Below are 13,684 nucleotides of genomic sequence, written 5' to 3'. Positions count from 1 at the left end.
TCAAGCACCACTTTCCCCTGAATAAGAGTAATGGTAACTTTGTTTTGTTTTCTGTTATAGGATTTTTTTCTCCTCTAATTTTTCCCCCTTTAATTGCTTATTTAAAATATTTTTGGGGGCACCTGGGTAGCTCAGTCAGTTGAGCATCCGACTCTTGATTTTGGCTCAGGTCATTGACGATCCCAGGGTTGTGGGATTGAGCCCCACGTCAGGCTCTGCAGTGAGTGTGGAGCCTGCTTAAGATTCTCTCTCCCTCTGCCCTTCTCCCCAGCTCTCACTCTGTCTCTCTCAAAAAAACAAAAACTGTGATTTTCTTCTCTTAATATTTTATTTATTTTGAGAGAGAGTGTGCGAGCAGGCAGGGGAGGGGCAGCGAGAGAGAGAGAAAAAAAGAGAATCCCAAGCAGGATCCATCCATGCTGTCAGTGCAGAGCCCGACGTGGGACTTGAACTCACAAACCATGAAATCATGACCTGAGCCAAAAATCAAGAAATCAGACACTCAGCTGGCTGAGCCACCCAGGCGACCCTGATTTTTTTTTTTTTTTCTGAGATAACTTCCCTTATGTAAGGTTTTTGGTTCCCTTTAAGGTTCTCTGTTACAGAAAAACCAAAGGGCAGTTACAATATTCTAATTCTAATATGATATTCTAATCTCCCAAATAAGGCCATAGCTTTGGCCTTCAGAGTCTTTGATCCACAGGGATGTCCCTTTGGCTGCAGAAGAGGTGGAATTTGTGACGGAAAAAGTGTTGAGGATGTTCTCCAAGTTGAGTCTTCAAGAAATACCACCTTTGGTCTATCAGCTTCTGGTTTTCTCCTCAAAGGTACACATAAAAAAGTATTTTTTTTCTTTTTAAACTCTAGTGGGATGATCAGTTAAGAGCATTCAGTTTACTCATACTCCTGGTTTACATACTAGGGCATAGATGCCTTCATTTCATGTATGATGATATGATTGATAAAAGGGTCAGGCTCTTCAGCCAAGGAAAACACCTGTTATTCTTGTACTACCACATTTGGTATGTGTGTGTAGTAGTAAAGGGGGTAAAAATCTCACGAAGGGTGGACTAGTGGTCCCTTAACTGAAGTCTAATACCATCATCTAATAACATCAGCTGTTTCAAACCTGATTTTTTTTTTTTTAATTTTTTAATGTTTATTTTTGAGAGAGAGACAGAGTAGGGGAGGGGCAGAGAGAGAGGGAGACACAGAATCCAAAACAGGCTCCTGGCTCTGAGCTGTCAGCACAGAGCCTGATGGCGGGGCTCAAACTCACAGGCTGTGAGATTCCGACTTTCATTTTCATCCGGAAATGAAGTCGGATGCTTAACTGACTGAGCCACCCAGGCGCCGCTCAAACCCAATTTCAACATGAAAAAATGTTCTGTAAATGCTAACTGTGACTTGAGGTTGTCATTTCTCTGTTTAAATTCATACTCGGGAATACTCTAAGCTGAAAAAGTATTTTAAGTTCAGCTTGGTGATCTTGGCCTTTATAGGGAGACCTTACCTAATTTTGTACTTTTTTTTTTTTCCAGGGAAACAGAAAGAAGGCTTTGGAAGGAATCATAACTTTCTTCAATGAGCTAGATAAGCAGCACAATGAGGAACAGAGTGGTGATGAGTGAGTAATATAATATTGAAATAAAATAATTTTTGCAAGGCATCTTCTTATGTGTTTTACTTCATTGTTACTTAACCTCTCAGTCCCTGCCTTCACCTCAGCAGAGAACTTCCCTGGCCCTCTTTCAGCTGCTGAGCAGCTCTTCTACTCTTTCATTTGTAGCTTTTCCAGGAGAATAGTGGTAATTATTCTGTAAGTTGCAAGTATAAACTGTTTATAAAGTGCTCTGTACCCGGAGCTGTACGGCCCTGGGACTACAGTGATGAACCAGTCAGACAAGGTCCCTGCTCCTCAAGGAGTTTAAATACTGTGAGAAGAGAACAGAAAATAAATAAGAAAAATATTAGAAGGTGCTATGCAGATAATTTAAATAGATGGTCTGATAGTGACAGGGTAGCTATTTTAGGTTCAGTGGTCAAGGAAAACCTCTTGGAGAGGGTGTTATTTTAACCGAATCTTGGATGAGAAGAGCCACGATATGCAGATCAGGGAAAAGAACATTTTTAGTGGGATAGTGACTAGTGAGTACAAATGCAGGATGCAGCATGGCATTTTGAAAAAGAGGGTTTTGTTTTTTTTTTTTTTTTTAAAGCAGACATTTGTAGAGTGCTTACCCTGTGTCAGGTGTTCTAAGCACTTTAAACCTCACAACAACCCTATTTGCCTCAGCTTCATGCATGTGTAAACTGAGGCACGGGGAAATGAAGGACTATTCCAACATAGCTATAAAACGGAGCTGGAATTTCAGTCCAGGCAGTCTGGACACAGAGCTCATGCTGTTAATCCTGTTGCGGCCTACTGCTTCTACTACTCTAGGGTAACTTTTGTTATTTGGCTTGCACAATTGGTAAGAAGATGGTCTTTTCTTTCTTGTCTCTCTTTTTTTAATTTTAGGTAGGCTCAATGCCCACTGTGGGGCTAGAACTCATGACCCTGAGATCAAGAGCTGTGTGTTCTGACTGAGCCAGCCAGGTGTTTCTAAAGACGGTCTTATACACTGAGTTAGGAAAGACTGACAGAAAAGCAGGTGTTGCACAAAATAAGCTCAGTTTTAACCATGTGAAGTTTGAGAGCTTGTTTGGAGGTTCTAGCAGGGGAGCGCAGCTACTCGTATACCCTTGACCGAAGAACAGTCCTCTATCGGGGAAGCTCATCCTCTTTGACAGAGCACACAGCTTCGGGAGGGATGCACATGGAGCGGTGAGGGAGGAAAGGGACACCCGCCTAGCCAGCCAGATCAGCCGAATCAACCCTGGCGATCGATGGGGTGACAGATGTCGCAGACAGATCGCCCGCACGTCCTAACCATGTTAAGTTTGAGATGTATATTAGCATCCCATATGGAGGTATTGAGTAGACAGTCTGGAGTTCTAGGGAGAGGTCAGGACTGGAGATAAGAGACTGGGAAAGAACTAAAACCATGGGACTGGATGGGGTTCCTTAGGGAAATTGTGAAGAAAGAGAAACACAAGACTGAGCTCAGAGGCATTCCACCACTTAAAGGGAGGTGAGCCAGCAAAAAAAAAAAAAAAAATTGGGGGGAAGAGTTCAGTGACAATGGCCCAGAGGAGAAGAGTGTTTCAAGAAAGAAGTGGTCATTTGTATCATATCTGCTGAGCTGTTAAGATGGGACTTGATTATTGGTTTTGGCAACATAGAGGTCATTTGTAAGCCTTGCAAGAATAGTCAAATGGGGGGACACCTAGGTGGCTTAGTCAGTTGAACATCCGACTTTGGCTCAGGTCATGATCTCAGGGTTTATGGGTTCAAGCCCTACGTCGGGCTCTGTGCTGACAGTTCAGAACCTGGAACCTGCTTTGGATTCTGTGTCTCCCTCTGTCTCTGCCCCTCTCCTGCTCATGCTCCCTCTCTCTCTCAAAAGTAAGAAACATTAAAAAAATTTAAAAAAAAATAGTCAAATGGCATTGAGGGGAGTGGGTAGGGAGGGGACAGAAGCCTAATTGAATTAGATTTAACTGGGAAATGGTAAAGAGTGGAATTAATGACAATAGACAGTTCTTTCAGGAAGTTGTGTTACAAAGGGGCAAGGAACGAGGCGGTAGAATTTATACTTAACTGCCTGCCTCCAGTGATGGTACAGGTTCGGCTTGAGTTGGGTCTACTTATTCATCTGAGGATGTGCATGATTGTCTCTTGTTCAAACCGTACCTCATACCTTTCTGTTGAATCTTTTAGGCTGTTGGATCGTGTTACTGTGCCAGCAGGTGAACTTCGTCATGTGGAAGGCACCGTTATTCTACATATTGTGTTTGCCATCAAATTGGACTGTGAACTAGGCAGAGAACTCCTGAAACACTTCAAGGTAGCCCTAAACTCTTCAGGTGATCCAGGGATCTCTTTTTGAAACCGGGTGTTTGAATTCAAGCCACTTAATTCAAGCTAGTTAATGACAGGGAAAAAGTGGAAGCATTGTAGAATGATCCTTAATCTAGAGGATGCCTTTTACTTTGAAAGTAGAAAATATATGATGTCATCACATTCTTTTTTTTTTTTTTTTAATTTTTTTTTTTAATGTTTATTTATTTTTGAGACAGAGAGAGACAGAACATGAACAGGGGAGGGTCAGAGAGAGGGAGACACAGAATCTGAAACAGGCTCCAGGCTCTGAGCTGTCAGCACAGAGCCCGACGTGGGGCTCGAACTCACGGACCGCGAGATCATGACCCGAGCTGAAGTCGGCCGCTTAACCAACTGAGCCACCCAGGTGCCCCTGATGTCATCACATTCTTAAGCAAGTTCCATTTTAAATCCAAACCTTAAATATTCTAATGTTTGAAAAAGAAAAAAAAAGCGATGCCTGGGTGGGTCAGTCAGTTAAGCATCTGACTTCACCTCAGATTATGACCTCACTGTTTGGGAGTTCGAGCCCCACATTGGGTGAGCTCAAGCCCTGCTTCTCTCTCTCTCTCTCTCTCTCTCTGTCTCTGTCTCTGTCTCTGTCTCTGTCTCTCTCTCCCTCCCCCCCCCCCCCCCCCCCCCCGCCATGGGATTCTGTCTCTCTGCTGCTTGCTCACTTGCTCCCCCTCTCAAAAAAATAAGGAAAAAGAAAAAAATACTGTTCAGCAGGAAACTTAACGTTTAATCCTAACTCTATCATTGTCTTTTGTGAGCTTCAACCTTGACCTCTGCTTCCCCATTTAAGAATTGGGATATTGCCTCTTTCTAGTAGTGTATTTTATGGGATTTTGTGAAACTAAGTCATTTGTCATTAAATAATTATGAAGTAATAAGATAATAATTAGAGGTGTTTTGAGCTCTTTTGAAAGAAAAGTAATATACAGATAAAGGACCTATTTTTTCCTCCATTTTATTTTGAAAATTTTAACCCACAGAAAAGTTGAAACGCTGTAGCACAATGAGCACCTATATACCCTTCACTTGGGTTCAGCTGGGTTTTGTTTTTTTTTTTAATGTTTACTTATTTTGAGAGAGAGAGTGTGCAAGCAGAGGGAGGGGCAGAGAGAGAGAGAGAATCCCAGGCAGGCTGCATGCTATCCGTAAAGAGCCCCATGTGGGGCTTGATCTCACAAACTGCGAGTTTATGACCTGAACCAAAATCAAGAGTCAGACACTTAACTGACTGAGCCACCCTGGCAACTCTAGATTCACCAGTTTTTAAATATTTTGCCACATTTACCTTATCTCTCTGACATATATTATTTTTCTGAATCATTTAAAAGTAGAAGTCCTATTTAGTGCCTGAATACTTCCACATGTGTTTCCTAAGAATAAGGATTAGTATTGGGGCATCTGGGTGGCTTAGTCGGTTGGAAGTCTGACTTCACCTCAGGCCATATCTCACGGTTTGTGAGTTTGAGCCCCGTGTTGGGCTCTGTGCTGACAGCTCAGAGCCTGGAGCCTGCTTCAGACTCTGTCTTCCTCTCCCCCCTGCCCTCTCTGTTTCTCTAAGATAAATAAACATTAAAAGGAAAGAATAGGATTAGTATCTTTCAATTGAATTATTTCAAGCATCCAGCCCAATTGTCTTGTGTCTCGCATTGTTGGATTTGTCCTATAGTTTCCTCATGATGAGATTCTCAACATTTTTGGCAGGACTATTTCATAAGTGATGTTGTATAGTTCCTCTTGTAGGAGGTCAGTAAACTTTGTGTAAAGGGCCAGTAGTATTTTATTTTAGACTTTATAGGCCATATCGTCTCTGTTACCACTACTCAGTGCTACTGTTGTAACAAGAGAGACAAAAATGAATGTGTGGCTGTGTTCTAATGAAACTGTATGGGCACTGACATTTGAAATTTAATTTTCATGTGTCATGAAATATTCTTTCTTTGTTTTTTTTTTTTTCCCCTCAACAATTTAAAAATGTAAAAGTCAGTCTTCGTTCAAGGGCTATACGGAAATGGGCAGTGAGCTAGATTTGGCCCGCAGGCTGTAGTTTGCCAACTGTTCTGTGGTGTCAAAATAGCAGAAGGCTCATGATATTAGGCTGTCTTCCTAGTGGTGATGCTAAGTCATTTGGTTAAGACAAGAACCATCAGTTTTCTTCATTTGCAAAGATATATGTTTCCTTTTGTAATTAGAAAGTAATCTGTGGGCTCATAACTTGAGATGGTGTGAAAATCCTCAGTAGCCTTTCACCAGTGGTTTTCGTTTTCCCATCTACTGATGATTCTTGGCCTTAATTAGTAATTATACTGGGAGTTGCAAAATGGTAGAATTAAAACATTTTTAAAATTTTTTTACGTTTTTTGTTTATGGTTTTTTTTTTAAATATTTATTTTTGAGAGGGAGCACGTGTGCAAGGAGAGGCAGAGAGAGGGAGACAGAGGATCCGAAGCAGGCTTTGCGCTGTCACTGCAGAGCCTAAAGTGGGACTCAGACTCATGAAATGCAAGACCATGACCTGAACCAAAGTTGGACGCTTAACCAACTGAGTCACCCAGGCACCCCTAAAATACAAAAAATTCTGTCATTTCCTCTACATTATTAACTGGCTTTCTTCCGTCAGAAAAGCCTCCCCCCCTCCTTTGTTTATTTGTATATATTTTTTTGTTTTATATATTATTATTTTTTAAGTAGGCGCCCAGCGTGGTGCCCTTTGTGAGGCTTTACCTCATGACCCTGAGATCAAAAGTCAGATGCTTAACCGACTGAGTCACCCAGGTGCCCCGACCTCTGTATTTTTTGAATGTTGTGCACCCACTAACCTTTTTAATTCAATATATTCATTATTCGTTACTCAAAATGACCCGTATTTGGCCAGTTAGATCCTTCAGGTTGGCTTATGTGTCACGTGTCGTCCTGACGTGACTCTGAGCACTGCCTACCAAGGCTCGCCTTGTGCTTTGTTTGTGCCATCCATATGGGTATCAGGCATTTCTCCAAGGAGCTGTGGATCCCTTTTGTAGGAAAGGATATTTAAAGACTGTAATGTGGAGCTAGACTTTCAAGTTCTTCTATCTCATCTGTATGTGTTCACTCTTCTTTTTGTTCAGGTTTATCTTACTATATTAATTGATTTCTATCAAAGAACCAGTTTTGTATTTCTTCATCTTTTCACTGTTTTATTTTTGTTGGTTTTCTGTTTTATCTTTGATTTTATATTTTCTCTTTTGTCTTTTGGGTATTATTTCTTTTAGGCCTCAAAGAACTATTTTTTAAACTCAGTATAGTTTACATAAAATTCATCCACTTTAAGTTTACAATTCAGTAATTTTTCATAAGTTTACCTAGTTGTGCAACCATCACCATAATCCGGTTTTAGAACATTTTTATGACCCTGTAAAATCCCTCACGCCCATTTTTATTAAAAAAAATTTGGGGGGTGGCGCCTGGGTGGCTCAGTCGGGTAAGCATCCGACTTCGGCTCAGGTCATGATCTCACGGTCCGTGGGTTCGAGCTCCGCATGGGGCTCTGTGCTGACAGCTCGGAGCCTGGAGCCTGCTTCAGATTCTGTGTCTCCCTCTCTCTGACCCTCCCCCATTCATGCTCTGTCTCTCTCTGTCTCAAAAATAAATAAACATTTAAAAAAAAAATTTTTTTTTAATGTTTATTTATTTTTGAGTGGGGGAAGGGCAGAGAGAGAGGGAGACACCGAATCCGAAGCAGGCTCCAGGCTCTGAGCTGTCAGCACAGAGTCTGACATGGGGCTCGAACTCATGCTGTGATATCATGACCTGAGCCGAATTCAACCCTTAACCTACTGAGCCACCCAGGCACCCTCTGCCTCCTTTCTAAAAATATTTTTTAATGTTTATTTTTGAGAGAGAGAGCACGCGAGAGAGCACCCTCACACTTTTTTAGTTAATTCACATTCCCAACCCCAGGCTCAGGCAACCACTAATCTACTGTCTCCACAGATTTACCTTTTCTAGACAATTCATACAAATGGAATCATACAATATATGATCTTTTGTGTACGGTTTCTTTCATTTAGCATAATGTTTTCAAGGTTCATCTATGTTGTAGCCTCTGTCAGTGTTTCATTCCTTTTTATTATTGAATAGTTACTCCGTTGTATACGTATATCAGTTTGTTTAGCTGTTCATCAGTTGATGGATATTTGAATTGTTTTCCACTTCATATTGTTTCCACTTCTACTTGAATAGCCACTTTTTGGCTATTATGAATAACGCTATTATGAAATTCACATGCCGGTCTTTGTGAAGACATATGTTTTCATTCTCTTGGATAGATACCTATAAGTGGAATTTCTGTGCTGTGTGATAAATTTATGTTCACATTTTTAAGAAACTACCAAAGTGCCTATATCATTTTACATTCCCTCCAGCACTATATGAGGGTTCTTGTTTCTTCACATCCTCACCATTTGTTGTCTTTTTTATTTTCGTTATTCCAGTACGTATGAAACAGTGTCTCGCTGAAGTTTTGCTTTGCAATTCCTTAATGACTAATGACAATCGAACATTTCTTCAATGTGCTTATTAGCTGTTTTTGTTATCTTCTTTGGGGAAATGTCTATTCAAGTCTTTTGTCAGTTTTTGATCACATGTCTTATTTTAAGAATTCTTTATATATTCTGGGTAGAAGTCCTTTACCATGTGTATAATTAGCAAGTGTTTTTCCCAGTTTGTGGCTTGTCTTTTACTTATCTTAATGGTATCTTTTGAAGCATAAAAGTTTTGAATTTTTATGAGGTCCAGTTTATCCCTTTTTTCCGATAAAAATTATGCTTTTTTAAATAATCTTCACCTAATCCAAGGTTTTAAAGATTTTCTGATACTGTTTGTTTTTTAAGTTCTGTAGTTTTAGGTCCTAGGTTTCTGATCACAGGTTTCTGATCCATTTAAAGATTGTTTTCAATAGGTTATGTTATACTTTTAAGATTACTATAAATAATGACTCTTTTTTGTTTTCTTTATAGACCGGACAGCAAGGAGATTTCAGTAATAATACATGTCCCTTCAGCATTGCCCTCCTGCTCTCTATAACAAGAATACAAAGATTTGAGGAACAGGTATTTATTGATGACTTTTTGGTTCCTTTTGTATTTGATGAGGAGTAACAGAGCCCTTCTTTAGCCTATTCTGCTAGCAGCAAATTCCTCTATAAGACATGTGGGCCTGTGCTGTTTTCTGGGGGCTACCTGAAGACTTCTTCAGATAATTCGTTCATATCTTTATCTCCTGTGGTGTGGTAAGCCAGATGGTGAGGTGGGAATAAGAGTGGAAACCTATCACACAGTCCCTTAAGTGACAACAGTAGGAAGTTTAGTATTTTTTTTTATTATTATATTGTACCAGTTTTATTATATTGTAGCTTTCTAAGAAATTGTCCTTGATGGAGTTGAAATTAATGAGAACAGGCTAGTTGGCAGGGACGAAAATATAAAATCCTTTACCCTTTTTTTTTTTCATCTGTGTTCCCTGGTTGTGGGTAGTATTAGTATTGATTTTAGCCCTTTTTCTCTCCTAAGGAATGCTTGTCTCAAGTTCCCATTGAAAGTCCTAATTTTTGTATCCTACTCATTTAGTGAAACAGTTATTTTAGGGAAATGAGTGTATGGCAGTGAGCGTGAACAGATTCTATAGCATGAGCTATCATTTTTTCTTCATTTTGCTATTTTTTTCATTACATTAGGTGTTTGACCTTTTAAAAGCTTCAATTATAAAAAGCTTTAAGGATCTTCAGCTTCTCCAAGGCTCAAAATTTCTTCAGAATCTAGTCCCTCATAGGTCTTGTGTTTCAACCTTGATCTTGGAAGTGGTGAAGAATAGGTGAGTTCATGAAGCCAAACCCCAGTAGGTTCGTAAGGTATTTGGTGTTAAAAGATGAAGTCTGATACACTTGTGGCCCACCAGAGAAAATTGAGGACTACAACTATTGACTCCACATATCAAGGGTAAATCCCTTAAAATTAATTGGTCAAGAGAGCTGTTCCTATATCAAAAAATCCTTAAATCCTAAGGCTTGATTTCTTGGCCTCCTTGATAACAAGAATACAGAACTGAAGTGGGTGCAATTCTTTCTTGGCCTGAATCTTCATTGGCTTTTTAGGTGAGTAAAAAAAATATTAAAAGTTTTATTTAACGGTTGAAGTTTGAGGCTGATGGATGGAATTGAATTAGCAGTTTTAGATAAATCCATTTTAAATCAAACTGAAAAGACTGGTATGCTGGATGTTATTTTAAGTTCAAGATCTACATTAGCTGTTGTAACAATCTTTACTGTGTCATATTTGCTTTGTGGATTAAATAAGTTTTAAAGCTTTATGAGTTAAGTCATAATTTGAGGTAGATCTCATTCCACATCTGGGAATTCTGATTTAGATTGAATTTTCATGAGGTTGGCACATAAGGCAAATTTCAGGCTAGAATCCATTGTTTCTGGGTGGTTTACCCATTGATAAACTTTAAAGCTTCTTTATCTTCTCTGTTTCTGGTTATTCTTTTTTCCTGAGGTTTATGGTTGTATCTCCTATATTTTCCCAACCCAGTCTCTTCAAGTTGGGCTAAAGATAACAGGCATATTAGCTAGCCAGGAAATTCCTGGAAAGCTGCCCTCCTGGGAGTCCCAGCCATAGGACCTGGAAGCATCTCCATCTATAGTTAGGGTGGAGTGGGCAGTTACCACCAGGTAGGACCAAACCTGAGTGAGGAGGCATTTGGAGAATATTACTAGACTCCTTAGAATAACCAGCTGGTTATTTACACATACTTGCTCCAGTCAGTTAATTAACCTGTAAATAATTTTATATGGTATAGGATTAAATTTCTGGACTCCATTTAGCACATTTTGGTGCTATTGTATTTGGTTAGTGTTGATTTTTGGCATATCTGTTATAACAGTGTATTCCTAAAAAAACCTCTTTTTAAAAATTAACACTTTAAAAATGATAGTACCTGTGGGGAAAATAAGGCGACTAGACTTAAAATGTATTTGACATTCAAAAAAATAAAAAATAAAAAAAATAAAATGACATTCTAATTAGAGCACTGATTTTTTTTAATTGAGATATAATTGACAGATAACATATTTCAGATGTATAACATAATGATTCAATGTTTGTATGTATTGTAAAATGATCAGCGTAAGTCTAGTTAAAAAATCCAATGTATTCTTTTCTTTTTTGAAGTATAATCAACACGCAGTGTTACACTGATTTGACAATTCTGTACGTTGCTCAGTGCTCACCGTGATAAATATATTCATCTTCTATTATCATACAGCATTATTAAAATATTTTGATTATTCCCTATGCTGTTCTTTTCATCTCTGTGACTTACAACTTGAAGTTCCTCTTAATTCTCTTTATCTACTTCTCTGTAGCCAAGATATGAAAGCAACTCGTGTCCAATGATAGATGAATGGATAAAAAAGATGTGATACACACACACACACACACAAGAATATTACTCAGCCATAGAAAAGAATGACATTTGATAAATTCCTTTTTTCCCCAATATATTCTTAACTTAAAAGTTCTGCTACAGTAAATATGGGATTTTCACTTAAACAAGTTGCAGTAACCTGGAAAGGCACAGTAAGGGGAGTATCGAGGCTAAATTCTGGATACCAGAACCAGATGCACAAATACTGGGAAGAACCATACAATAAACACTTCACAGATACCAATTTGCAGTGGCCTAAGCCAAGAGGAAGAAAACAGGGTAAGGGGCATCATGAACAGTCCTGTATTCCTCCATGGTTTGCTGTGTTCAGCTCTGTTGATATATTTTGTGTTTACTTGCAGATACTTAAAGGTGCAAAACGTTAGTGTACTAGGAAAAAAATCACATATGAACCAGTACAACTTCCAGATTATATTTACTCCCCTGTTTAACAATCATGTATGAAATCTTTTATGTCACAGATATTTTGTAGCAAATGGACGGTAATCTGCTTTCTCCGAGATGAGAACCTCAATGCACACATTGTTTCTCCACTTCCTTCTTGTTAAGATTTTTTTTTTTTTAATTTTTTTTTTTTTCAACGTTTTATTTATTTTTGAGACAGGGAGAGACAGAGCATGAACAGGGGAGGGTCAGAGAGAGGGAGACACAGAATCCGAAACAGGCTCCAGGCTCTGAGCTGTCAGCACAGAGCCCAACGTGGGGCTCGAACCCACAGACCGCGAGATCATGACCTGAGCCGAAGTCGGCTGCTTAACCGACTGAGCCACCCAGGCGCCCCAAGATTATTATTAATAAGCACTTACTTAGGCATCATAGTAAATTTGGTTTCTTTGTTTCCCTCTCTTTTGAGTCTCATATTTTTCTCTTGGAAATATGCCATAAGTATATAATTTTTGAATTAATCCTTTCTGATACGGTTTGTAAACTTTTAGGGCACCTGAGTGGCTCAGTCAGTTAAGTGACAGGCTCATGGTGCTTGAGTTCGGGCTGTGCATCGGGCTCTGCACTGACCCTGCTTAGGATTCTGTCTCCCTCTCTCTCTGCTCTCCCCCTCTTTCTCAATAAATAAATAAATAAATTTTTAAAAAGATAAAGGATAGTAATCTGAGTCTTGTCATATCTGAAAATGTCTCAATTTGCCCTTGGATCTGAACAATAGTTTGACTTCTAAGTTTACAATCATTTTTCGTTGTCTTTTTGCATCTAGAATTACTAATGAAAGTTTGATGATTATCTGATTCTTTGTACTATTGTAGATAATCTGTTATTTTCTTGATGGGAATTTTTAAGACTTCATTTCTATTTTTGGTATTCTGAAATTTAACACAATTTATATAAGTTCCTTTTTAAATTCATTCCTGCTTGGGGTGCCTGGGTGGCTCAGTCGGTGGAGTATTTGACTTCAGCTCAGGTCATGATCTCACGATTTGTGGGTTCGGGCCCCACATCGGGCTCTGTGCTGACAGCTCAGAGCCTGGAGACTGTTTTGGATTCTGTGTCTCCCTCTCTCTCTGCCCCGTTCCCGCTCATGCTCTTTCTCTCATAAACATTAAAAAAATTAAGTAAATAAATTCATTCCTGCTTGATACTTGGTATGCCCTTTCACTTATAAGGATTCATGTCTTTCTTAAACTCTGTTTTTCTTATTTTCTTTGATTGATCCCTCCCTTTATCTCCATTCTCTTCTATTAGCTATAGGAATTTTTTTTTTTTTTTAATGTATTTTTAAGAAAGAGAGCACAAGCAGGGAAGGGGCAGAGAGAGAGGGAGACACAGAATCCAAAGCAGGCTCCAGTCTCTGAGCTGTCAGCTCAGAGCTGGACGCAGGGCTTGAACACATGAGCCGTGAGATCATGACCTGAGCCAAAGTCAGACACTTAAACAACTGAGCCACCCAGGCACCCCAGCTGTAGGATTTCTTGATCTGTGTGCCATGTCTCTTAATTTTTCTTTGAAGTTTTTCATATTTTTATCTTTTTATGTGAAATTCTACAAAAATCCCTTAGTTCTCTTATTTCATTAATTTGTTCTTCAGCTCTGTTTATTTTACTCTTAGGTTTAACTGCTGAATTTTACACTCCAGCAGTCATGTTTTTCATTTCTAAAATTGACAATTGGTTCATTTTTCATAAGTGTTTTTTTGTTTCATGCTGTAATATTCTTATTAAGGATATTTTTTAGACTTTTAAAATCTCCTTC

The 13,684-nt window shown here is 39.1% G+C and overlaps 1 protein-coding gene across 7 annotated transcripts in view; it reads left to right on the top strand.

Annotated features, from left to right (window-relative positions):
• FANCI (FA complementation group I) overlaps positions 1-13,684 on the top strand; it is a 102,035-nt gene that overhangs the window by 41,128 nt on the left and 47,223 nt on the right. For all 7 annotated transcript variants that reach the window (XM_042988076.1, XM_042988075.1, XM_007078234.3 and 4 more), the window contains exons 8-12: positions 704-827; positions 1,542-1,627; positions 3,824-3,950; positions 8,995-9,087; positions 9,711-9,847. In XM_042988076.1, the coding sequence (XP_042844010.1) occupies positions 704-827; positions 1,542-1,627; positions 3,824-3,950; positions 8,995-9,087; positions 9,711-9,847 (567 nt within the window). The remainder of the gene's footprint in view (positions 1-703; positions 828-1,541; positions 1,628-3,823; positions 3,951-8,994; positions 9,088-9,710; positions 9,848-13,684) is intronic.

The sequence above is a fragment of the Panthera tigris genome, chromosome B3 (assembly GCF_018350195.1).
Source record: "Panthera tigris isolate Pti1 chromosome B3, P.tigris_Pti1_mat1.1, whole genome shotgun sequence".
In the NCBI taxonomy this organism is placed as follows: domain Eukaryota; kingdom Metazoa; phylum Chordata; class Mammalia; order Carnivora; family Felidae; genus Panthera; species Panthera tigris.
Note: the sequence above shows the minus strand (reverse complement) of the source record. Positions and strands in the feature narration are given on the sequence as shown.